The sequence below is a fragment of the Protopterus annectens genome, chromosome 12.part0 (genome assembly GCF_019279795.1).
Source record: "Protopterus annectens isolate FY-2018-M chromosome 12.part0, PAN1.0, whole genome shotgun sequence".
Taxonomy (NCBI): Eukaryota; Metazoa; Chordata; order Ceratodontiformes; family Protopteridae; genus Protopterus; species Protopterus annectens.
The window spans coordinates 184,447,158-184,471,292 of record NC_056746.1 but is presented as its reverse complement, the minus strand read 5'-3'; the positions used below and the strand labels follow the sequence as shown (position 1 = coordinate 184,471,292).

Here is a 24,135-nt window from a genome sequence, read left to right as displayed (position 1 = left end):
TGAGGACTGTGGGTTTAGGGGTGGGTTAAGTGAGTTAGGGTTGGGGTGCAGGTAGGGTGTGTGTGCGATAGTGAGGGACTGTGGGTTTAGTGGTGGGTTAAGTGAGTTAGGTTACGTGCAGGTAGGGTGAGTGTGCGGTAGTGTCGGACCTTGGGGTTAGGGGTGGGTAAATGAGTTAGGTTAGGGTGCAGGTAGGGTGAGTGTGCGATAGTGTCGGACCTTGGGGTTAGGTGGGTAAAGTGAGTTAGGTTAGGTGCAGGTAGGGTAAGTGGTAGTGTCGGACCTTAGGGTTAGGGTTTGGGTTAGGGATAGTGGATATGTTATGTAGTGTACTGTGTTGTTTACGTGTAGTGTGTTGGTGTAATGGTTTTCGGTGTTTTGCGTTGTCGGTATTTTTTGTTGTCGGTCTTTTGGTGTCGGTGATTAGTGTGTCGGCGAAACGCGATTTCGGGCATCTGAAGGTGATCCATATATATATATATATATATATATATATATATGTATATATATATATATATATATATATATATATATATAGGAGTCAATCACTTCAGACACTGACCCTGATGTGGCAGAACGGTACCTCCGGTCACCTCCTGAAGATGCCTCCTTTGGAGACATCTTGGAAATGTTTAAAGTGAGGTGCATGGCAGTCCAGCTCCCCTTTGGTTGAGGAGTCAGTTTATCTGAAGGCCTTTGAGTCTCGCCCTTCCACCTCTTGGGTGACTCCATCTTCTGATGAGCTTATTGATTTAATCTTTCGGAAGGTATGGGAGACCCCAGATACCACAGAGCCCACTCCTAGGAGGCCAAATAAGCACATGACTTCCCCAAATGACAAAACTTTTCTATCCAAGGGAGTAGCTGTAGATGCCATGGTCTTGGCCGTGGCCACTAAAAAGGAAGTCTGTGAAACAAGTTCCTGCATCCATCCTCCTAATAAAAATTCTAGGACCATGGATAGATATGGGAAGTGCATCTTCTCTTCAGCAACCTTTGCTGTTTGGTCATTGAACTAACTATGCCATTTCATTAGACTGCAGTGGGATCTATTAAAAGAGTTGTCAGAGGCTATCCAAGGAGCTGTAGCTGGTGCGGTCACAGATAAGGTAGCCTCACAGCTCGCTACCCTAAACTCTGTAACAAACTCGTCCATGAGGCTGATTTCATGTGCATTGGATGGAACATGTAGGGCAGCGGGTTCAGGTATTTCTCTTAGGAGGCAGGTCTGGATGCTCCTTTGCAATTTCACAGAGCCCTTCGGGTTTTCCTTCGATAACTCCCCATTTGATGGCTCTTCTTTGTTTGTGCCAAAAGTAAAAGAAGTAGTCTCCAGATATGAACAAGAGGGCAAGACTTTATCTGCTGTTGGAGTACATTTTTCTACTCCTACTAGACCCTTTCCCATAGGACAGAGAGGTAGTGGAACAATGTGGTTCAGGAAATATCAAAGGTCTTTCCCAGACACACAGGGTGAAAGTTCCCCAAGAGGCAGAGGGGGGAACAACAATGGAAAATTTCAACCATGTGGCAGTGGAGGCCCACAAAGTGTGGGCTATAGAGAAACTTTCTTTGTAAAACCCTTTCAGCGCTCATGAAGGGATGCCCGATTGTCCACTTCTGGAGGCAATTAGGGGGCGATTATCTCTGCACCTTCAAACCTGGCTAGATATAAGTGACAAATGGTTGCCAAGAGTAATATCCAGAGGTTACATTATCCACTTTTCCCTTCCACTTCCATTCGTTCCACCCATTCAAATGGAACAAACCACCTTAGAAGTCTCAAAGTTGCTAAACAAAAGATTCATCCAAGAAGTCTCCACAGACCAGAGAGGATCTGGAACTTATAAAGATTCTTTTAGTTCCAAAGAAAACGGGGGACTAGAGACCATTCTTGGATCTCACAAATTAAACAAATCAGTAAAGAAGAGAAGTTCTGGATGGTTGCACTGCAGTCGATGCTCCCATTTCTGGAAAAAGACAATTGGGTGTGCTCTTTAGACCTCCAAGACGCGTACTGCCAAATAAAAATAGACCTTCGAGGAGGCATTTGTGCTTCTGGCGAGGGGCCAGTCATTATCAATTTTGAGCTGTACCCTTTGGTCTCACTACAGCCCTCAGAGTGTTCATCAAATGCATGGCAGTAGTGACTTGCTCACCTGAGACAACAAGGATTGCAGGTGTTTCCATATCTAGACGACTGGCTCATAACCTCCCCGACCAGCCATCTTCTACTACAGGCCAGAGAGACTACATTACAAACCTTTTCAAGGCTAGGTATTATGATAAACTACCCAAAATCTGCTTTAAAATCTTGTCAGAAATTGAACTTCATAGGAGCAGAGTTAGAAATTGAAAGGATGGTAGCAAGTCTTACTCCAGAACGGATACACACTTTACGACATCAGGTAAAGAGTTTAATAAGGAAGAAAGAGCACCTGCCAAACTTGTACTTCAGGTACTTGGTATGAAGGCAGCTTCAGTTGTTCTGGTACCATTAGCACACTTTCGCATGAGGTTACTTCAGTGGCTGCTGTCGACACAATGGTCTGTCCTAGAACTTCCATCGACTAACAAGATTTTGATAACCAATTCTTGCAAACAAGACCTTTTATGGTGGATTCAGTTACCTCAGGTAACTCAAAGCCATCCTTTTACGCTTCCCCAGCCCTGAGCCACAGTGACCACAGCCGCTTCTCAGAAAGGGTGAGGGCGTCATTATCTGGGAAAGGCGGTCCAAGGCACCTTGTACCCTCACAGGGCCCATCTGCACATAAACATTCTAGAGATGAGAGCCATGCTTTTAGTGTTGCAAGCCTTTCAAGACTCTCTTCCTCTAGGGACAGTAGCAGTCAAGTTGGACAACATATCTGTAATCTGGTACATAAACAAACAAGGAGGAACCAGATTGTACCCACTGTGTGTGTGGCAATGGGCAATTTCTTCCAGTTGCTTTCTAATTGCAACACATATACCGGGGGAAATCCAGCATGATAGCAGACAGGTTGAGCAGAGTTATTCTAATGCCTCACAAGTGGTCCCTCAAGCAGGAAATTGCAGAAGAGATCTTCCAAAAATGGGGCCAGCCTTGCTGCGACCTGTTTGCTTCATCCATGAATGCCAAATGCAGCAACTACTTTGCCCTAATCCACCCTCCGGGGGAGACCCTGAGGGATGCATTGTTCACGATTGGCCTGTGGGACTCCTGTATGCGTAACCACCAACACCCCTGATTCCCAAAGTAATACAGAAACCAAGTTTGTTTAAGATAGATATAATTCTAATTGCTCCCTAGAGGCCCCAACAAATTTGGCTCCCTGTCTTTTGACCTCATCTTTGAGACGAACCATGGATACTGGACCCAGTTCCAGATTTTTTGACACGTGTTTCAGGAATGGTTCAACCCAATCTACACAACCTCAAACTGACAGCCTGGCTGCTCCAATTCCATTAATAGCCAGGTGTCCTCCTTTTTCATCACCAGTGAGACATATCTTGCTCCCTTCCCACAAAGCTTCCACAAGGAAGCATTATAAAGGAAATTGGAAGAGATTTGTGATTTGGGCAACTCAAAACATGTTGATCGTTTTACTGCTCCTCTGCATTTCATTTCAGATTTTCTAGCTAAGCTTTTCAATGAAGGAGCTGCTGCGGCTACTGTCAGGGTTCAATTAGCAGCGATTCCAACTTCCATTTAGGCAAAAATGGTTCTTCTATTATGCCTAACAAACTATGTATGTAAAGCTTTTCTTAAAGGGACAACTTTATTGAGGACTCCATCCAAGGTTCCGTCTCCCCTTGGGACTTGAACTTTATTCTGTCTCATATAATCTACCTCCCTTTTGAATCAACATCCAGTTGTGAATTAAAATTTTTATTTTGGAAACTATTTTTCTAGTGGCTATCACATCAGCACAAAGAGTTTCAGAGCTACTAGTGCTATCTATCAAACCACCATATTTGGTATTTTCACAAGGACAGGGTCTCATTTTGCTAAAAGTTGTATCTGAAAATAATCTTAATCAATCCATTGAATTGCCAGTTTTCTTTTCCAAAATTTGAAAATAAGGCAGATTATATGTTACATTTGCTAGATATTCATAAACAATTACGTTTTTACTTGAACAGAACTGCAGATTTCACGAAGTCTGACCAGCTCTTTGTCTCCTTTTCTGATACAAAGAAGGGATTGCCAGTATTCAAAGTAACCTTATCTGAATGGCTTTTAGACTGTATAACTTATTTACAAATCCCAGAAAAAGCAGGTTCCACAACAAGTTAAAGCCCAGTCAACTAGAGCAGTTGTTACTTCCTCAGCTTTCTTTATCGAGAGCCTTCATGGACAGCATATGTGTACAGCCATGTGGGCAAGCCCTCATACCTTTATTACTCATTACAAAGTCGATTTGGCTTCCAGGAGTAGGGTCTTCTTTGGGTCTATGGTTCTGAGGAATATTATTTCCATGACCCACACAAGATTTCGGTAGCTAAGGACGCCGTCCCATCAGTGAGAATAAAGGTGAGATTGGACAACATCAAATAAAGAAGTTATGTACTCACCATAATGTCCCATATGTGTTGTCCATCTCCGCCTTTATTCTCACAACCCACCCACCTTCCCTCTGCCTGTGCGCCTGGTAGACCGGGTTGTAATAATTGGACTGTTGTAGACTCCATGACTTCAAAAATGTTTTCTTCTTATCTGCTAATCTGGATAAGGCTCTAGCATCCTCTTTTCTCAAGAATATATATTTTTCTAATGGGTAAACAAGATCTGAGGTAATTGTATGGTGCATTACAAGATTTTTGAAGGCTTTGAGCTTTGGTAAAGGCCTAGAGGGATCCGATGGACCGGATCCGACCCATCAGTGAGAATAAAAGCGGAGATGTACAACACACATGGAACGTTATAGTGAGTACATAACTTCTTTTTTCTTTCAGTGGACACTAATTTTTGCATGGCATAGAGATGCACATTCCTTCCTGAACTAAGATAGCAGATGGTGGTATTAATTAAATCATCTGAATAGTTATTGATCTGATGTTGTCATTTTCTTTCATTCCTCAACATATGGGTCTCAGATCTAACCCTCATGTCTGACTTGGCCAGTCTGTTTAGATTCTTGGATACGACTCTTGAGCTACTCTGTTTATGAAAAATGCCCCCTTGCTTGCTAGATGGCCCCAGATCTCGATTGCATTCTGTCAGGCTCCAGGGTGCCTTGCTAGGTTTCGTGAGTAGATGCAGTTTATTTTTCTTTCTGTTTTCTAACATTTATATATATATATATATATATATATATATATATATATATATATATATATATATATATATAGATATAGATGTGTGTGTGTGTATGTAATATATATATATATATATATATATATATATATGTATGTATATGTATATATATATATATATATATATATATATATATATATATATATATCCTTCCTCCCTTTACTCTTCCTTACATTAGGATTGTCCATTTGGTAATCTTTTTGCACCATTGTTGGTACTAGGCCTTCTTTCTACCTTTAGGTATTTTTCCCTGCCATTGTTGGTAGTTAATCTTTTCCTTTATCTGTACTTTTCAAAAAATAAATAAATAAATAAAATAACTTTCTTTGTAAAAAAACTTCTGGTAGAGTTTCTCTTCTCCTTTCCCTTCTTGTTGCTGTTGGCTAGTGTTTGGTTGTTGGTATGGCTGACAAGCCAACTGGTTTTAAGAAGTGCACTTCCTGTGGGTATAAGGTACCCAATTCTGATGCCCACAGGGAGTGCATATATTGTTTAGGCCTTTCTCACTTACAGGTGTAATGTGAGATTTGTATAGGGCTTTAATTCAAGGGCAATCAGTAATGAGGAATAAGTTGGTCCTGAAGGGGCGCTAAAAAGCATAAGCATTGAAGCCAAAGGAACCCAAGAAGCATTCTCAGCACCGTCTCCTGCTGCTGTTCTGAGTTCAGAGCTGCCCTCCAAAATCCAAAAAGTGTCAGAAATGGCAACCTCTGTAGTCAGGTCTCCTCAGATCCGTAGCCAAAGATTTTTTTCTGGAACCTGTCTCTCTCAGACTTAGGTCTCCATTTCTACAGGTGACTCCTAAGAATTCGTCCCATCCTCCTTCCACAACATCTTTATTCGGGTCCTCCCATAGTCTTTCTGAGGCAGATGTGGACAGGATGATGAGGACATTTCTTAAAGTACAAATCCAGATGAAGGTGTTGCCAGATCTGTCTCCCATTGGATCTGTAAGCCTTCAGCCACCTTCTCACCCCATTGTAACTCCTTCTCCAATCCAACCCATATTTGTAGAGCCATCAGATCCAAGAGTGCCAAGAGTAAAAAGTGTTGGATCCAAGGATACCACCTTCTTCTTTGGATCTGACTTTGTCTCTAACCTGTTCTGCGACAATCACTACTGAGTAGGATGAGTCTCAGAGCTGAAACGCTGGCACTGGCTCTGGGGGGTTGACTTCGACTCTTGAGATTTTTGGAGCCATCACTTCCCCTAGGAGCCTCATTGCTGGACAGCTGTGGTTTGATTTCCTTCTCACAGGGGAGATCCAGGAGGGGTGGCGAACTGGCTGACCCAAGAGCTTCAGCTCTGGTGAGATTGGTTTCTGCTTCTCCTGGACACTCTGCCTTTGAGGTAGTGGAAAGGGTGTTCTCCCATCCCAGGGAATCTTCTACTCTCACTTCTTCGGATTCCATACCTCTTCCCCCAACAGATTTGAGGTCTAATTCCCATCACCCTTCTCCAAAGGGACAAATCATAAGAGCTTCCAGACAGTTCATGTTCAGAAACTCTTTGTGTTGTCCAATACCTCTCCAGACCACCCCACTGAAGGTACACAGGAAGAGAAGGTGAAGAGGAGGCACTTAGATTCCACTCAGGAATCTTTGAGAACTGAGGAGACTGATTTTGATGAGGGGGAAGGGTCCTCTCAGTCCCCACCTAGGATGTCTCCTTTGGCGAAATTTTAGAGATCCTGCATCAGAAAGGTGGTTGGTTCTCCCATATCCTTCCCAAGAGGAGTTGGTGTTCCTGGAAACCTTCGGGTCTGGGACATTTATTTCTTGGGTTACCCCCACTGGCGAATGACCTTATAGACCTTGTCTCTTATGGAGCCCACTGTCCAGACAAGATTTTTAGGAGCCCCCAAAGGCAGGCAGTGCTGGAGTAAGGGTATTCCTGTAGATGCTATGATTGTGGTGGCAGCCACCAAAGAGGAACTCGCTGAACAGAATTCCTCTGTTCATCCCCTAAAAGGGAGTAAGGGTGTTGGACAGGTTTGGAAAGCATGTTTACACTTCAGTGTCCTTTGCCTTATAGTCACTCAGTTACCTGGCACATTTTGCTAGATTACAGAGGAACTTGATCAAGGAACTCTCTAAGTATACTCTAGGGTCCATGTCGGCAGAGAAGAGAGAATGTATTCCTCCCAACTGTCCACCCTATAATCTATATCCAGTGCATCCATGAAATTAACATCTCACGCTAATGAAGGTTCCTTATAGGCTGCAAGTTCAGGCATAGCCATAAGGAGAAATGCCTGAATGAGACGGTGTGATTTTGTGGAACCTTTAAATCCTCTTTCATGAATGCTGCTTTTGATGGTGTTCCCTGTTTGGACCCATAGTTAAGAAAACACTTTTCTGCAGTGAGAAAGATGGAAAAACCTTGTCTGCTGTTGGAATCCATTTCTCTACTCGGAAAGACCTTTCCCTAGGAATCAACAACGTGGTACGAAATTGTGACTCAGAAAATCTCAAGGACCGTTTCAGGACTCACATGGGGATTTTTTTCTCCCAGAGGCAGACGGAGAAATCATTGAAGACTCAGTCGTCACAGGGGGGGTCCGCATAACCAAGGGTCTCGAGATTTTTTCTCGGACAGGGCCTTTTAGCGCTCCTGAAAGGTGGCCCGACTGCTCTTGTCTGGAGGCAGTCGGGTGTTTTCCTTACATCCAGACACCTGAACAGCATTCACAACAGATTCTTGGATGCAAAGGATCATATCTAGAGGTTACTTCATTCCCATGTCACGAAGCCCCTCACAAAAGAGATGTCTCACTGATGTGCTACCCAGTCAGAGTGAGTTAGCAGCATTTGAGGTCCAAAAGCTGTTAGAAAAGAGTCATACAAAAGGTCTCACCAGACCAAGCAGGATCTGGAATTTACTCAAGGTCCTTAAGAAATCAGTTGACCTGAGACCTGTTCTAGATCTCAGTCATCTAAATCAATTTGTGAAGAACTGCAAGTTCCGGATGGTCACAGTTCAGTCCATAAAGTTCCGGATGGTCACAGTTCAGTCCATTCATTCACATCTGCAGAAGGACGACTGGATGTGCTCTATAGATCATCAAGATGCGTACTATCTCATCAAAATACACAGGCACACTCTAAGATGTCTGCACTTTTGGCTGGTACACAGTCATTACAAGTTCAGAGTCTTGCCCTTTGGTCTCACCACAGCCCCAGTATGTTCACCAAATGCATGGCAGTAGTGGCAGCCCCTTTCAGACTCCACAGATTCAGAGTGTTTCCTTATTTGGCGACTGACTCCTCTCAGCACAAACTAAGTGTCTCTCCTGGAGAAGGCCAGGGAATACTTACTCCAGTTGTGTCCATTCCTAAGGGTCACAGTAAATCTTTCAAAGTCCCAGTTTCAACCAGTTCAAGTCTTGGACTTTGTAGCAGCTCGCCTGGGCAAGTTCGCATTCTTACTTCAGAGGAGAACTTATTCCCGAAAATTTCATGTCAGGCAGACTCTAGACCATCCCTATCCTACTGCAAGACTGGTTCTTCAAGCCCTAGGTTCGATGATTGTGGCGATCACCCTATTACCCATTGCTCGCTTTCACGTGAGGATTCTCCAGTGGACCTTGTCAGTACAGTGATCAATGCTTCGATATCCATTAAAGAATCGTATAAAGACTTTGTGAGTCTGCAAGGATTCCCTATTTTGGCAGATCCAGTCCAATGAGCTTTGTCAGGGACACCCATTTATCTTTCCTTCCCCCCAAAGGCCACTCTGACCACATACGCCTCCCGGTTGGGGTGGCAGTGGGGCATTTCTTGGGATGGACTGTTTGGGGTACATGGTCCCCAGAAGAGACCAATTTGCATATGACTGTCTTGGAGATGAGAGTGGTCCTATTAGAGATGCAGGCCTTTTAGAACTCTCTCCCTCTAGGTACGATTGCTATCCAGACAGACAATATGTCAGTGGTTTGGTGCATGAGCAAACAGGGGGAAACCAGATGTTACCCTCTTTGTTGAGGAGCAGTGAGAATCTGTCAGTGGGCGATCTCCTCCAACTGCTTTCTTGTAGCAATGCACATTCCGGGGAAATCCAGCATCTTAGCCGAACAAGCTCAGCAGATCCACATAAATGCCACACGAGTGATTTCTTAATCCTCTAGTGACAGAAATGATTTTTCATCTCTGGGGCAACCTTTCTGTGACTTCTTTGCCTCTCCCCTCAACAACAAGTGCAGCAGGTTCTTTGCCCAAATTCCCCCATAGGGGGAGTCACCGAGAAATGATGTAGTCCACATCCCTCCCATTTCCTTTATGCCTATCCCCCCTGCCCTTAATACTCAAATTTCTTCAGAAAGCACAACAGTTGAAGAGTGAGGTAATCCTCATTGCTCCCTTTCCTATGGTCTCATCTTCTATGTCCGCGTTGGACACTGGACCCCAGTCCAGATCTCCATCAGCAATGATTCATCAACATACAAGGTCTCAAGTTAACCTCATGGTTTCTCCAATTCCAATCATGGCTGGACAGTCCAGGCTTTCCTCTCCAGTTTGTCAGATTTTATCCTCATCTCAAAAACCTTCTCCCAGAAAGATTTAAAAGAGTAAATGGAAGAGCTGAATCCCTTTGCAGGTCCGTTTTCTGCTATAATGGATTTTTGGCTTCAGTTTTTCAGGAAACTGCAGGTTTCTCCACCATTAAATTACAACTTGCAGCCATCTCTAATTACCACATTGGACATAATGCGTTCCCCCTGCTTCTTCTAAAATTTGTAAGGCTTTTCTGAAGGGTATTCTTCTACTTAGACCTCCAATAATAGACCCTACCCCACCCCGAGATTTTGCAGTTTGGTTACAAACTTTAATTCAGACCCCCTTTGAACTTTTATTAAGTCAGACCTGAAATTTCTCTCTTGGAAAACAGTATTTCTTGTTGCCATTACATCAGCATGACGAATTTTTGAACTCCGAGCACTCTCAATCTCCAAAGGCTCATTCAGCTAGATCCATGGCTACATCATCTGCTTTTTGGGCCAGAGTTTCAACTGATGACATTTGTGCTGTGGCTGCTTGGTTGAATTCCCATGCTTTTATTGCTCATTACAAGTTGTACATCCTTCCATGAAAACCGCCAAAGATTATCGTAGCTGGGGACTCTGTCCCATACGTTGACGAATGAATGAAAATGACGACATCTGATATTAAAGTTACGTGCTCATCATCTTCATTCTTCATTTACCCACCCTCCTTCCCCCTATCCTTATCCTTTGGGAGTGACCTGATGAAGTATGTGGGAACCATTGTTCCCAGTTTGAGCCTCTACTTTGTCTCTGTCCTGTTTCTTAGTATAATTACAATTACTGTTATAAGTATTTATGCCTTCTGGCATATTTAGCAGCTGCAAACTCGATCTGAGGTAATCTGTCCAGTAAGGGGCTTTGGGTAAAGGAAGGAGTTCAACAGCCTGATCTAAGAATCTAAAGAGATTGGCCGAGTTGTATCTGAGACCAATACGTTGAGGAAGAATGAAAATGGACAACATAGATGCATAGTTATGGTGAGACCATAACTTTAGATATGATGTTGTCCTATCTCACCTTCATTATTTCACTAGTTGGGTTTGGAACTGATCCTCGGTTCCAACTCAGCCGTATACAAAACCTCGAGGTCTTCCACTCGCTCGTGGCTGTATCCCTATCCCATCATGCCCTAGTAGAGTTCTCCAGATCTTGTTTGCCACTAGCAAGATCGGGTGTTCTCTATTTTGGCTAAGTCTATACATTTTTCTTCTAAAATAGTTTAAATAATTGTCTTTTTTGTAAATTGGTTAAAGATTTGTAGTATTTAGCTTAGTTCTTAGTGTGTTCGATCTGTGGTTTTTGTTGCAATTGGCCATCATTTTTCTTCTCTAGGCCATTTTATCTCTTCCCTATCCTTTTTATATTTTCTTCTTTTTGAAGTAGGCTCATTTTAGTTAGAGAGCTACCGTTGGTCCGTTTAAATTAGAGGGCCTTCTCCTTGTCCTACCTTTTGTATCGGTACGTTTTAAGTTACTCTGCTTAGCTGTTTATTACCAAAAAAAATTGTCTTTATTATTAATAGTAAATTTTCTTGATTGTATTGCTGTTGCTGCCATTGATATTACAATGTCTAAGAATCCTAGAGAATCCAAACCCTCGGGTCTAAAAAGTGTACTAAATGTAACCAAAAAATGTCTTTAACTGATAGTCGCACAGTTTGTGTGCACTGTCTTGGCACAGTCCATCTGCAGGAGTCATGTGCCATTTGCCATGCATTCAGTAGCAGAGTGTTGTTGGAAAGGAAGAATAAGTTAATTTTGAGAGGGTTACTGAAGATGCCATTCACAGAAGCACTTGAAGAAGATCAGAGTACTTAGAAATTATCAAAATCCCCATCTTCCAGAACAGAGAAGTCGGGGAAAAACATCTTCTACGTCTTGTATTCAGTCAGAACCGACAAAGAAATTGGGTAAAGAATTTTCCTCAGATCCGAAGACCTTCAGACCTGAAAAAATTTCCTCCTCGGCTCCTGCTGTGATTTTGGTGCTGATGGAGTTTCAAGGACAGAGCCGGTCCCCGGAAATTAACCGGTCTCTCCCCAACCTTGAGATCTTCATCGCTCCAATGAGTCAGATCTCTTACTCCCTCCTGTCAATCTTCCAGAAGCCTCTCTGATGATGATGTGGATCGTATGGTGCAGAGACTTTTAAGGACACCGGTGCTGGCCAAACTACTGTTGACTCCAACCCAAAGGGATTCTGACCCGATGAAAACCACTTCCCCTCCATCGAATTTCTCCTCCGATCCAATCTGGGACCTCGGAGCCGGAGTGTCTGGAACTTGTTGTAGTGGAACAGTCTGACCTGAGACCTGCACCAGGATTTTCGTGCCTGACTACTGCTCCAACTTCCTCGGTTCTGTCTGAACTCGAGGGGTCTAGGAGCCGACGCTGTATGGTCGGATCTGGGGAGGAAGGTCTGGTCGGACAGTTGTCTGATCTCAAGTTGGCTCTTGGGGCTTCGGCATGGGTGATCTCGGCTCCTACATTGACTTTGGAGCCAACCCCCTTGGATCTAGGAATGCCTTCTGGTTCTTCGAGGCCAGGAGCTTCCTCAGATCAGGGGCAGGGGGCCTTCGAGGTGATGAGGAGAGTGCTGTCACCTCTGACAGCTCCACTCCCAGGTACAGGTATTCTTCCCACAAAAGCACCAATGTCTGTCTCCATACCAGCACTTCCACACAGATGTGGAGACCCAAAGCCTCAGGATGCTCCATTGGGTGAAGCCATCTCTTCCAAAATCTCTCCGGAATACCCTTCCGAAGAGGTCCCTTGGAAGAGATTATGCAAGAAGAAGCATTTAGACTCCCCAGAGGAGTCTATCACTTCAGATATGGACCTCGATGAATCGGAAGGGTCCCCATGGTCACCCTCTGATGTCTCCTTTGCGGACATTCTAGAGATCCTAAAACAGAGAGGTGGCTGGAAGTCCATTAACCCTTCTGAGGAGTCTGTATACCTGAAGACTTTAGGGTCTCGCCATTCCACCTTTTGGGTGTCTCCACCCTTTGACAAACTCCTGAATGTAGTTAGTCGAAAGCCGTGGGAGTATCCAGACTCAGTGGAACCTCTTCCTCTGAGGCCAAATAAGTTTATTTCAGCCCCTTTGAACAAGAAGTTTCTTACTAAAGGTGTCCCAGTATATGCTATGGTGGAGACGGCAGCCACCAAAAAGGAACTGTCAGAGACATCCTCGTCTGTCCATCCACCGAACAAGGAGTCTCATATGATGGACAGATACGGGAAGCACATGTTCTCTGCAGCAACATTTGCACTCAGATCGTTGAACTATCTAACTTGTTTTACGAGATTGCAGAGAGATCTGAAAGAGCTAGGAGATACTCTACAAGGTTCATTAGCTGTGGGGGTTTCAGACGAGGTTTTCTCATAGCTCTCCGCCTTAAACTCTGTAGTTAACTCTTCCATCATGTTTATTTCTTACACAGCAGATGGAGTGAGCAGGGCAGCGGGTTCAGGAATTCCCCTGAGGAGATATTTCTAGATACGCTTGTGTGACTTTGCAGAGCCTTTTATGTCTACCTTTAAGTCCCCCTTCGATGGTTCCTCACTCTTTGGACCAAAAGTTAAGGACACTCACCAGGCATGAGCAAGAAGGAAAAACTCTCTCTGCTGTAAGAGTCCATTTTTCAGTACCTTCTAGACCATAACCAAAAGGTCAGAAGTGCGGAAAGATGTGGTTCTGAAAATCCCAGAGAGCTTTTCAGGACGCACATGGTGACTGTTCCCCCAGGGGCAGAGGGGGAAGCAGTAATGGGAGATGCTATCCATGTAGCAGATGGGATCTGCAAAATCAGGTCGACAGAGATTCATTCCGAGGTAGGCCCTTTCAGTGCTCCTGAAAGGAGGCCCATCTATCCATCTCTGGAGGCAGTTGGTGGTCGCTTATCTTTGCACCCAGAAGCCTGGCTAGAAATAAATGACAAGTGGGTGCAAAGCATTGTATCCAGAGGCTACTCTGTACCCTTTACCTTCCCCGTCCTGAAAATAAAGAACATCCCGGATATTCTACTCAGTCAAAGGGAACAAGCAACTCTAGAAGTTCAAAAGTTGCTAGACAAAAGAGTCATCCAAATAGTCCCCACAGACCAAATATGATCTGGAACTTACTCAAGGTTCTTTTTAGTTCCGAAGAAAACCGGGGACTGGAGACCCATACTGGATCTCAGCAGATTAAACAGCTCAGTAAGAAGAACAAAGTTCCGGATGGTAACATTAAGGTCAGTATTTTCTTTGCTGGGAAAAGACAATTGGATGTGCTGTGTACACCTCCAGGATGTGTACTACCACATAAAAATGGATAGGCCATCCAGGAGTCATCTGCACTTTTGGCTGGGAGCCAGTCACTGTCAGTTTCGAGCCCTGCCCTTTGGTCATATTACAGCCCCCAGAGTGTTCACTAAGTGTATGGCAGTGGTCACGGCTCACTTGAGACGTCTAGGATTTGGTGTGTCCGTATCTAGACGACTGGCTCCTAACCACCACCACCAAGCATCTACTACTAAAAGCAAGAGACACCACATTACTTCTCTGCTGTCAACTAGGAATCACGATAAATTGTGAAAAATCTGCCTACTTTTCATCTCAATGTATCGTTTTTACTGGCTCAGATCTAGACACGACAAACATGAGGGCTTTTCATCTCAATGTATCATTTTTACAGGCTCAGATCTAGACACGACAAACATGAGGGCAAAATTTCCTACAGAAAGAGTTCTATTCTGAGACAACAAGTTTTGAATCTTCTCTCCAAGACAAGAGTCCAGGCAAAAACAGTTCTGCAAGTCTTGTGAACCATGGCAGCAGCAATAAATTTAGTTCTACTAGCTCACGTGCACATGAGAATCCTGCGGTGGCTACTGATCACTCAGTGGTCATTGCAAAAACTGCCCATGTCTCAACAAATTGTGATGAGTCCTGCAAAATAGACCTTCGTTGGTGGCTTTACTCTATTCATGTGACATCAGGTCTACCCTTTGTCCTTCCACAGCCTTTAGCCACAGTAACCACGGATGCCTCCCAGACAGGTTGGGGGGAGGGCATTATATAGGAAGGACAGTCCAAGGCATGTGATAAGATCATGAGTTCCATTTGCACATCAATGTCCTAGAGATGAGAGCAGTGCTTTAGGCATTGCAAGCACTTCAGGACTCTCTCTCCTGCTGGAAACAATTGCAATACAGACAGACAACATGTCAGTTGTTTGGTACATAAACAAACAAGGAGGAACCAGGTCTTACCCCCTTTGTTGAGAGGCCCGAAGAGTATGGCAGTGGGCGACCTCCTCCCAGTGCTTTCTGATAGCAATGCACATCCTGGGGAAATCCACCATGATAGCAGACAAACTCAGCACCGCGATTCTGATGTCTCACAAGTGGTCCCTAAAACAAGAAGTAGCAGAGATGATTTTCTGAAAATGGGACCAGCTTTGCTGGGACCTTTTTGCCACATCCATGAATGCCAAATACAGCAGCTATTTTGCCCTAACCCTCCCCCTCCGGGGGTGTCACCAAGGGATGCACTTGTACACAATTGGCCCTCGGGTCTCCTTTATGACTTCCCTCCCTTTTCTTTGATACCCAAAGTTCTTCAGAAAGCCAGCAATTGGGAAGCAATCTGATTTTCGTCGCCCCATACTGGCCTCATGAAATTTGGTTCCCCTTCCTTTGGCCTCATCTCCAGGAGGAGCTGTGGGTTGTGGACCCATTTCCAGACTTTCTGACTCGCGTTGGGAGTGCTCCACCACTCTCTTCAAACCCTCAAATTCACAGCTTGGCTGCTCTGATTCCAAATATAGCCAGGCTCCCTGACCTTTCTGCTTCTGTGAAACATATTTTGATCTCGTCTCACAAGGCCTCAACGAGAACACTAATGGAAAAGATTTTCTTCCTGGGCATTAAGTAATCAGATTGATCCTTTTTCTGCTCCCATAGATTCCATTCTTGAATTTCTAATGAAGATATTTAATGAAGGAGCAGCTGCAGCTACCATTCGAGTCCAGTTAGCAGTGATATCCCGTTTTCATATAAATGATTTAGCCCCAAATCTGATGTCTCACAGACTATGCAAAGCCTTCTTGAAAGGCACTGTTCTATTAAGACCACCCATTAAGAACCCTCTACCACCATGGGACCTAAACTTTGTTTTGTTTGATTCTTCCCCCCTTTGAACCTGCATCATCTAAGTCCTTGACATGGAAAGCGATTATTTCGATTGCCATCACTTCTGCTAGAAGAGTTTCAGAGCTGCAAGCATTATCAGTAAAGCCTCCTACGTGCTTTTCCACAAAGACAGAGTGTCCATTCGAACAAACCCATCCTTCCTACCAAAAGTATGCTCAGTGTCTAATTTAAATCAGTCCATAGATCTACCAATGTTTTTTTTCCAACTATGGCAACAAGGCAGAATATATGCTACACCAACTAGATGTACATCAACAACTACGTTTGTACTAGTATTGTATTAGTGTTGAAGAAGGGTTCTGCCCGAAAGCTTTGCTTTGTTATTAAAGGTGGTTTTTCCTACAAGTTTGTGTTACTTGCTCCACGTTTTGCAGCTGTTTTTTTGGTCTACGTTTGTACTTACATAGGACTAAGGACTTCAGAAAATCTGACCAATTATTTGTTTCATTTTCAGAAGCTAGGAAAGGTGCTCCTGTATATAAGGTCATACTCTCAAAATGGCTGTCAGATTGTTGTTAGATTTGTATGTAAAGGTAATACAAAGATCTTCCCGGCAAAGTCAAATGTCATTCTACGAGAGCTATAGCAGCTTCTTCTGCCTTTCGCGCTAGACTACCAATTGATACCATTTGTGCTGCTACAACATGGGCAAGACCTCATACCTTTATCACTCATTACAAAGTGGATTTGGCCTCCAGGAACAGGGCCTGTTTTGGGTGCGCTGTTCTGAAGTATATTCTTATGTGAGCCCCCCCCCCAAGAAATATGGTGCTAGGGACGCTGTCCCAACCAGTGAAAAAATGAAGGCGAGCTAGGACAACATCACATAAAGAAGTTATGTACTCACCATAACGCTCCATGCGTGTTCATCTCACCCTCATTATTCTTACATCCCACCCTCCTTCCCCCAACCTTTTGGCTTCTGGAGGACCGAGCAGTCACATTTAGCAGATAATGTTCTCTGACCATCTTCATTATAAATAAAAAGTGTCAAATAGTCCATTTGGAAACTATTATGATCAGCAAACAAGATCTGAGGAACTCTACTAGGGCATGATGGGATAGGGATACAGCCACGAGTCAGTGGAAGACCTTGAGTTTTTGTATATGGCCGAGTTGGAACCGAGGATCGGTTCTGAACCCAACCAGTGAAAGAATGAAGGTGAGATGAACACCACATATGGAATGTTATGGTGAGAACATAACTTTTTTTTTTTTTTTTTTTTTTTTTTTTTTAACATTAGCGAATCTGGAAGACATAAACAAAACTGGAAAGCAGAACCAAGCTGGACAAAAACGGCACGGACTGTTTTATTCAAGGTAAGCGCTTTCAGATAAGCAAATGCCCAGCCTTCATCAGACCAAGCGCTTACCTTGAATAAAACAGTCCGTGCCGTTTTTATCCAGCTTGGTTCTGCTTTCCAGTTTTGTTTTTCGTTTAAACAGTTTGAGTGTATATTAGTTTGTTTTTCGAATCTGGAAGACGTAATAAGTGTCTGTTAATTGCACATGCAGCTGCTGTCACAGAGATTAAAACTGGGCCGCCAATCTTGATGTAACTTCTTAGCAGCTCACTGCTTTCCTCTGTTTTAGCTATACAGCAAGCCAAAAATAGTAATTCCCTTGAGCTGATTTTTTGCAGTGTAAGTCACAACATGGGATATTTTTTATACATTCATTCTTTTTCAATTCTGTTTGCATTCTTGTTAGCAACTGTTAGGAAGATTTAAGCTGGTCCTGCTGGACACTGGAGCTGATGGACCATTTGCCAAAGGCACTTCATCTCCACGGTAGCAACAACATTCTGACTAGCTTAAGTTTCCACTGCTTTCCATAATGCAGTGCTTTTAGCTGGGTTTCTAGATCTCGTTGCCATCAAGAGCTTCAAAGACACTTCGTATTAGCTGGAGCATTTCAGGGAAAAATTATTTCATTTTGGGCCAGATAAGTGCCTTTTTTATGTATTTTTTTAATATCTGGATTCAAATGACAGCCAGGTCACAGTAAACGATAGTTTTTGAGTAATTAACGGTAAAACCAATAACAAGGATATAACAGGTCATCCAGGAAAAAGAAAGGAAAAAAAAAATATTAGAGGAGATAGATAGATACTTCTGTTTTTGAGTTGTTTTCCCCTGCAAAGATTCCAGTGATATAATGATTCCTAATCTCATCCAGGGCCATTCTCCATGACTACACTTTTGCACCCTGTTTCTCCACCAAGTCATCAGGACTGATGGACTGTGCTCCAAGGAGAAGAACTGGAAGATTCTCCTTGGAGTAGGATCTATCTAGATTTCTTTCTTCACATCCCACTTCAGTTGCATCCTTCTGCATCTCTAGTTCCCTCCTGATCCCCTCACAGTTGGGGTGGAGCAAGATGATGATTGTGCTTGTGAAGGCTAAACTTCAGTTTGATGATCTCTGGTCCCCCCTCCCCCATGTGTGGTGCAGCATGAGAAGATACCCAAGCCCCTCTCACTGCTGCTGCTCCAAGTGTGAACCCAGTTTCAGCACTAGGAAAATATGAACTGGTGAGAGATTCTGTGCAGATGTTCTTGGTGTCCAAGAATTTTAATTATTCAATGTTATACTCAACACTGGTGGAGGTGTTGGTGCTGACGCTCTCAGCAACCAAGAAGTTTTCTTCGTAGATGCTCCAGTCAGTACCATTGGAGGTGCCAGCACTGACCCCCCCCCCAATTAGGTCCAAAAGCACTAGTGCTGAAGACCTGATGCCAACTCCAATCCTGGCATATTTGGGGCTGTTGTCAATGTCAGCATACATGACATTCAATTCTTCAATGACAAAATTCTCCTTAGTTGTCTCAGCACTGGAAGTTGGTGCCAATGGTTTTCCCCTTTGGCATCAGCACCAATATTATTGGCATTAATGTGACTTTGTCCCTGGGTATTTTGGTTGAAGGTCTGACACAGAAGAGATCAACCCTGCTGTTCTAACGCAAACAAGCACTTGCTCCACCTTTGAAGCAGAGCCTTTAGACTATTCATCCATCTAGCCATCTTGCCCCCTAAGGACGAGGACCTCAGAGACAGATACATCAGGGTCTGGGCTGCCTTGTCCACAGAGTTTAAATGAGTGCCCCCTAAACCCTTCTAGGAAAAGGAAGTGCAAGAAGTAGTACAGACTCCGCACTGGAGTTCTTCTCCCTGGACACAGGTCTTTGAGTGGGTAGGCTTCACCCCAATCCCCTCCAGAGGACACCAAATTCAGTGAAATTCTTTAAATGATGAGCTGGAAGGGATCATTGCCCATTAATTCCACCTCCTCATCTGAAGAAGAAGTTTACAGTTCCTTGCCCTAGCAGCCTGGTGGTTACCCCCACCCGGCAAGCTCATTGCCATGGTGTGCTCTAGGGGTTGGAAGGAGACAGTTGTGGAACTGATTCCACACAAGCCTGAGAAAGTGCTGTGGAACCCGAAGAATAAGCCTCTTCATTAAGGGGACCCTTGTTGACTCAGTTGTAGAGTTAGTGGCTATGAGATGTGAGGTCCCAGAAGATGCTTAAGCTTTTTATCCTTTTAACAAGGTTTCTAGGGTGATTGATAGACTGGAAAAATGTGTATATATGACTCGAGTACCTTTTCCATCAGTGCAGCAGACTACTTGAATTATATGGTGAGGTTTCAGAAAGACCTAGCCAATAAACCCATGAAAACTCTGAAATATTTGCAACTTGGTGAACGTTCATAAGCAGTTAGAGATCCAGATTAGCACTGTTAACTCCATCTCCTCAATGTGCATGCTTCTGTTACATAATGCAGCAGACAGTTTAGCCAAGTCATCTGGATCAAGTATTGCAGTATGATGCCAGGCTTGCTGTGCCATACGTATTTCACAGTACACTTTGAGGCAGTATTTATTGATGCCCCCATTTAAGAACCTCTCATTTTTGACAGAAGGTAAAGGATAAACTTCTGAAGTGCGAGTAAGAAGGCAAGGTGCTCACAGTGGTTGAAGTCACATTCTTGTCCCCTCAGAGATCATTTCAAAGAGAACAGAAGGCTATCAAGATTATCTGGTTTTGGAAAGCCCATAAACCCTAGCATCAACAACATTATGACAGAAGTTCCTGAAGTAGAGGGAATTTCTCTGATAACTGAAGCCAGAGAGACAGAGATAGACCCCCACCAGCAAGAGTTCCAAAGGCCCTGTCCAGGTTTCTGCTAGTATGAACCCTGAATGTGTACCAAGCACTCCCAGTCTGAAGGCAGTCATGGGATAAGTGTTCTTGCATTTGTTTGCATGGTTGGCCATTACACAAGACAAATATATCAGGAAAATCACACCCAGAGGCTACACAGTACCATTTTCAGAACTGCCCAAACAGCCACCCTCCCTTCTATCTTTAGTGTCACCTCATCAAGGGAGAGAGTAGCTCTGTAGGAGGTAAAAAAATCACTTCTTAAAAAGAGCTATGCAGAAAGTCCCACCAGACCAGAGAGGGTCTGGATTTTACTTACGATTCCTGTTCGTGACAAACAAAACTGAAGACTTCAGACCAATTCTAGACCTCAGTTGTCTAAATCACTACAAAAAGAATGAGTTATTCCAGATGGTCTCAGTGTAGTCCCATCTTACCATGCTTGCAGACAGGAGATTGGATGTGATGTGTGGATCTCTAGGATGCGTATCTCCACATTAAAATTGTGAAACCATGTAGAGGTTGTTAGTTTTCAGGTGAGCTTCTAGAGCTAAAAATGTGTGTGTGGATGACTGGCTTATTGCTGCAACTATAGTAGAAAAATTATAATAAGGCAGTAGTTACTCCCATCTGTACCCATCCATGGGGATCACAGCCAGTCTTGCAAAATCTCTGCTGGAACTCTGAGTTTCTGACATTCATTGGCTGCCAGTTGGACACAGTAAGATGGTGAGCTATGTTACCCCAGTCTAAATATCCACAATAATTCAAGGTGTTTAGTGATGTTGAGCAATGCAATCCTTGATGGAACCTATAAAACTTTCAAAGATTTGTTTGAATCACCTGTCCTAGTAAACAGAACTAGAAAATCTCAGTTCAGTAACCATATTCATTTAGCTTGTTACAACAAACACAGGTGCATTCTTAGTGGGGTGGGGACTGTACTTGAACAGTCTGAAGATGGAGTAGTCTTCTAGTGTTGCATGCAGGTTCTTCTCCTCCAAGTTGGTGTTCTTTCACCCAGACTATGTGACCTTAGTACATAAGAAAGCAGAGTAGAACCTGATGCCACCTCTTTATGTGCTCAGCTGGTATAAAATTCCTGTCCTGGGAAGCACATCTCCTTGTAGCCATCATGTCCACTAGATGGATTTCAAAGTTAAAAGCTGTCCTCCAAATTTCCTTATATTGTCTTCCAGAATTAAATGGTGTCCCTAAGAACTAATCCATCCTTTATGCCCCGAGTTGCAGATAGTCTAATCTGAAACTTTCCATCCATATACCTCTGCTTTTTCCCATATCTTTCCAACAAAGGTGAATTTAGGCTGCTGTGCTTGAACATCCATAGGTAACTCAGATTTTACCACAGACAACAAATTAAGAAAAAAATTACCATTTTTCTCTTCCAGTTTGAAGAAAAGTCAGAGAGTAGCTCAAGTAACAGTATCAAAATAGATATCTGACTGTATCAGCTTATGGTGTTCATCTAGGTAATACCCCACTACCTTCCATACCAAAAGCATATACTATCAGGGTTCAGGCTACATCAGAGGCTTTCCTCAGAAACTTGCACTTGGACAAAATTTGTGCAGTGGTCTATCTTACATACTTTAGCCAAACATTACAGTGTAGATATTTTGTGCAGGTCTAGGGTACCCTTTGGGCTTCCATTCTCAAAGTTCTGTTGTCTTGGCACCACCTATGATGACAGGAGGTACTGCCAGCTGTACCAGGAGAAGTAGGGCAGTGGATGTATGACTTGTGGCAGCACAACTAGCTGGAGCTTTGTAAATAATTATATGACGTTTGTATATCAAACTGATTTGTACAGATGCTTATGCTAAAAATGTATTTGTGAAGAATAGGACCGGAGAAGGTGGGTCTGGAAGAAGCCTTTGTTTATTAGCTCAGTAAAAAGAGGGGAAGCCCCAGGTACTGCCATAAACATTTAGATGTGTATTGTAGCCATGTATGCTAAATTCCTGTCTCAGCTTCAAAGGGGGATGCTGTGTTAACCTGTAGTCAGGTGACAAGATGAGGTTATTCTGCCATCTTGGATATTATATATTTTACAGGGAATAATGTCTAAGCATTGAGTATTCTTTTTTGGGAAACCTGACTAGTAAGACTGCTCACGTATTTCATTGTGCCTTGCTTTGTCAAGTAAGTTATTAGAGAATAGTAATGCTGCTAGATTCAGTCAGGAATATAACGAAACTTAGTTTAGAAATTGTTTTTTATTTGTATGAGTCTATCCATCAATGTTATTTTCAATATTTCCTGTGATTTGAACTCTGTGGTTTACTGTAAATATACATTTAGTATTTTCTTGTCCTTTTCTTATTTATTATTAAATGTATTTAAATGTTTCATTGTGGCTGGTCCTTTTTAGAAAATATTTAAGCTTTGAGAGTATTTGCACATATTTATTTGGTGATAATTGTGGCCACTTCTGAAAGTCTTGCTGTTTGATCAACATTGCCATTTGTATTAATAGTAATTTCATTCAGCATAATTGGATACCCTTTTAAGAACCTTATAGTAACTGACAGGTGGCAGTGACTCTACCTTATAGTTTGGGCAAAGTTGGTAAAGTGAGTAATCTGTGCCAGCCTTTCCCAGGTGTGTGTGTGTGAAAGTTAAATCTCAAAGAATGTGTATGCCAGCTAGTTGGGGGCAGGGATACGAAGCATTTGTTTCACAGTGCCAGTGAGGAGCCTTATTTGGGATCTGGGCAGAGACAGATAGAGACACCCAGACCCCGAGTTGAGTGTGTGCCCTGTATGCTCTTAAGGGAAATTGTGCTTGGTGCAGAGAGCTGCATCTGGAACTACTGAGTGTACTGTTTTTCACTACTAGATCCCTGCACTGCTACAACCTGGTGATGCGAGTGTAGTGGTAATAAGGCACTAAAGCCTGTATGTTGTATTGCCATCAATACACTAAGCTGTGTTGTATTGCCACCAATACACTAAACTGTGGTCACTGACTCTGTTCAAGTGTCCCTAGCCTTGCCAAGAAGGAAAACCTGCTCAAATACCTTGCCTAACCTCAGTGTACTAACGTCAGTGTGTTGTATTGCCACCACTATGCTAAGCTGCAGTCGTTGACTCTATTCAAGTGTCTTTAGCCTTGCCAAGAAGGGAAAACCTGCTCAAACACCTTTCCTAACCTCTGTGTATGTTTCTAAGTTATTTTATAAAAATCTTTAAGCAGCATCAATCGGGTCTACAGTGTTATTGAGTACATCACATCACCGGGTCCCCCCCACCCACACACACACACACACACACACACTGCTGTTACCCATCCTGCTGTAAACTTACCCAGGACTTAAATTTGCCTGTTGTCCTTTTACCCAGGACATAAATTAGCCTTTTTTTCCTTTTATCTACAGAGTATACTTGAATGGGTAGTTCTGGTAGAATAAAGCTTTTTGGTGTAAAATTAACACTCCCTCCCATATTTGCCTTCCCTTATTTATTGACTAGTGCAAGGCATAGAAGTTTATTGCTAAACAAAGTAACTCTGAAATAACTGCTTACTGGTTGTTTTTTGGTTTTGCAAGAGGACCAGGGTCTTGGCTTGGGATAGTGCTGGTGGCAAAGAATAATCATGTGCATTGCTTAATCAGCAGAACCCACTCTGAAGAACCCTTGCACTAATCAAAAACTGTTTTTTGGTATCCAACTCCACCATTTTTACTCATAGATTCCTGCACTGCTGCAACCTGGTGATGCGAGTGTAGAGATAATAAGGTAAACACCTATAGAGTATAGGCACTACACAAAAAAAGGTTATTATAACAGATATACATTTTGAAGCTGCTGCATTCTTACTGGCTGATGTTTTCAATAACATAATGTAAGGATCTCGGATTGCGTTACCAGTACCTGAACTGACTGCCTACAGAGTATAATCCTCA

The 24,135-nt window shown here is 43.2% G+C and overlaps 1 protein-coding gene across 1 annotated transcript in view; it reads left to right on the top strand.

Annotated features, from left to right (window-relative positions):
• The window catches only part of LOC122816149 (hexosaminidase D-like), a 922,622-nt gene that overhangs the window by 592,619 nt on the left and 305,868 nt on the right, over positions 1-24,135 (top strand). The window contains exon 8 of the mRNA XM_044088904.1: positions 2,338-2,458. Coding sequence (XP_043944839.1) covers positions 2,338-2,458 — 121 coding nt within the window. The remainder of the gene's footprint in view (positions 1-2,337; positions 2,459-24,135) is intronic.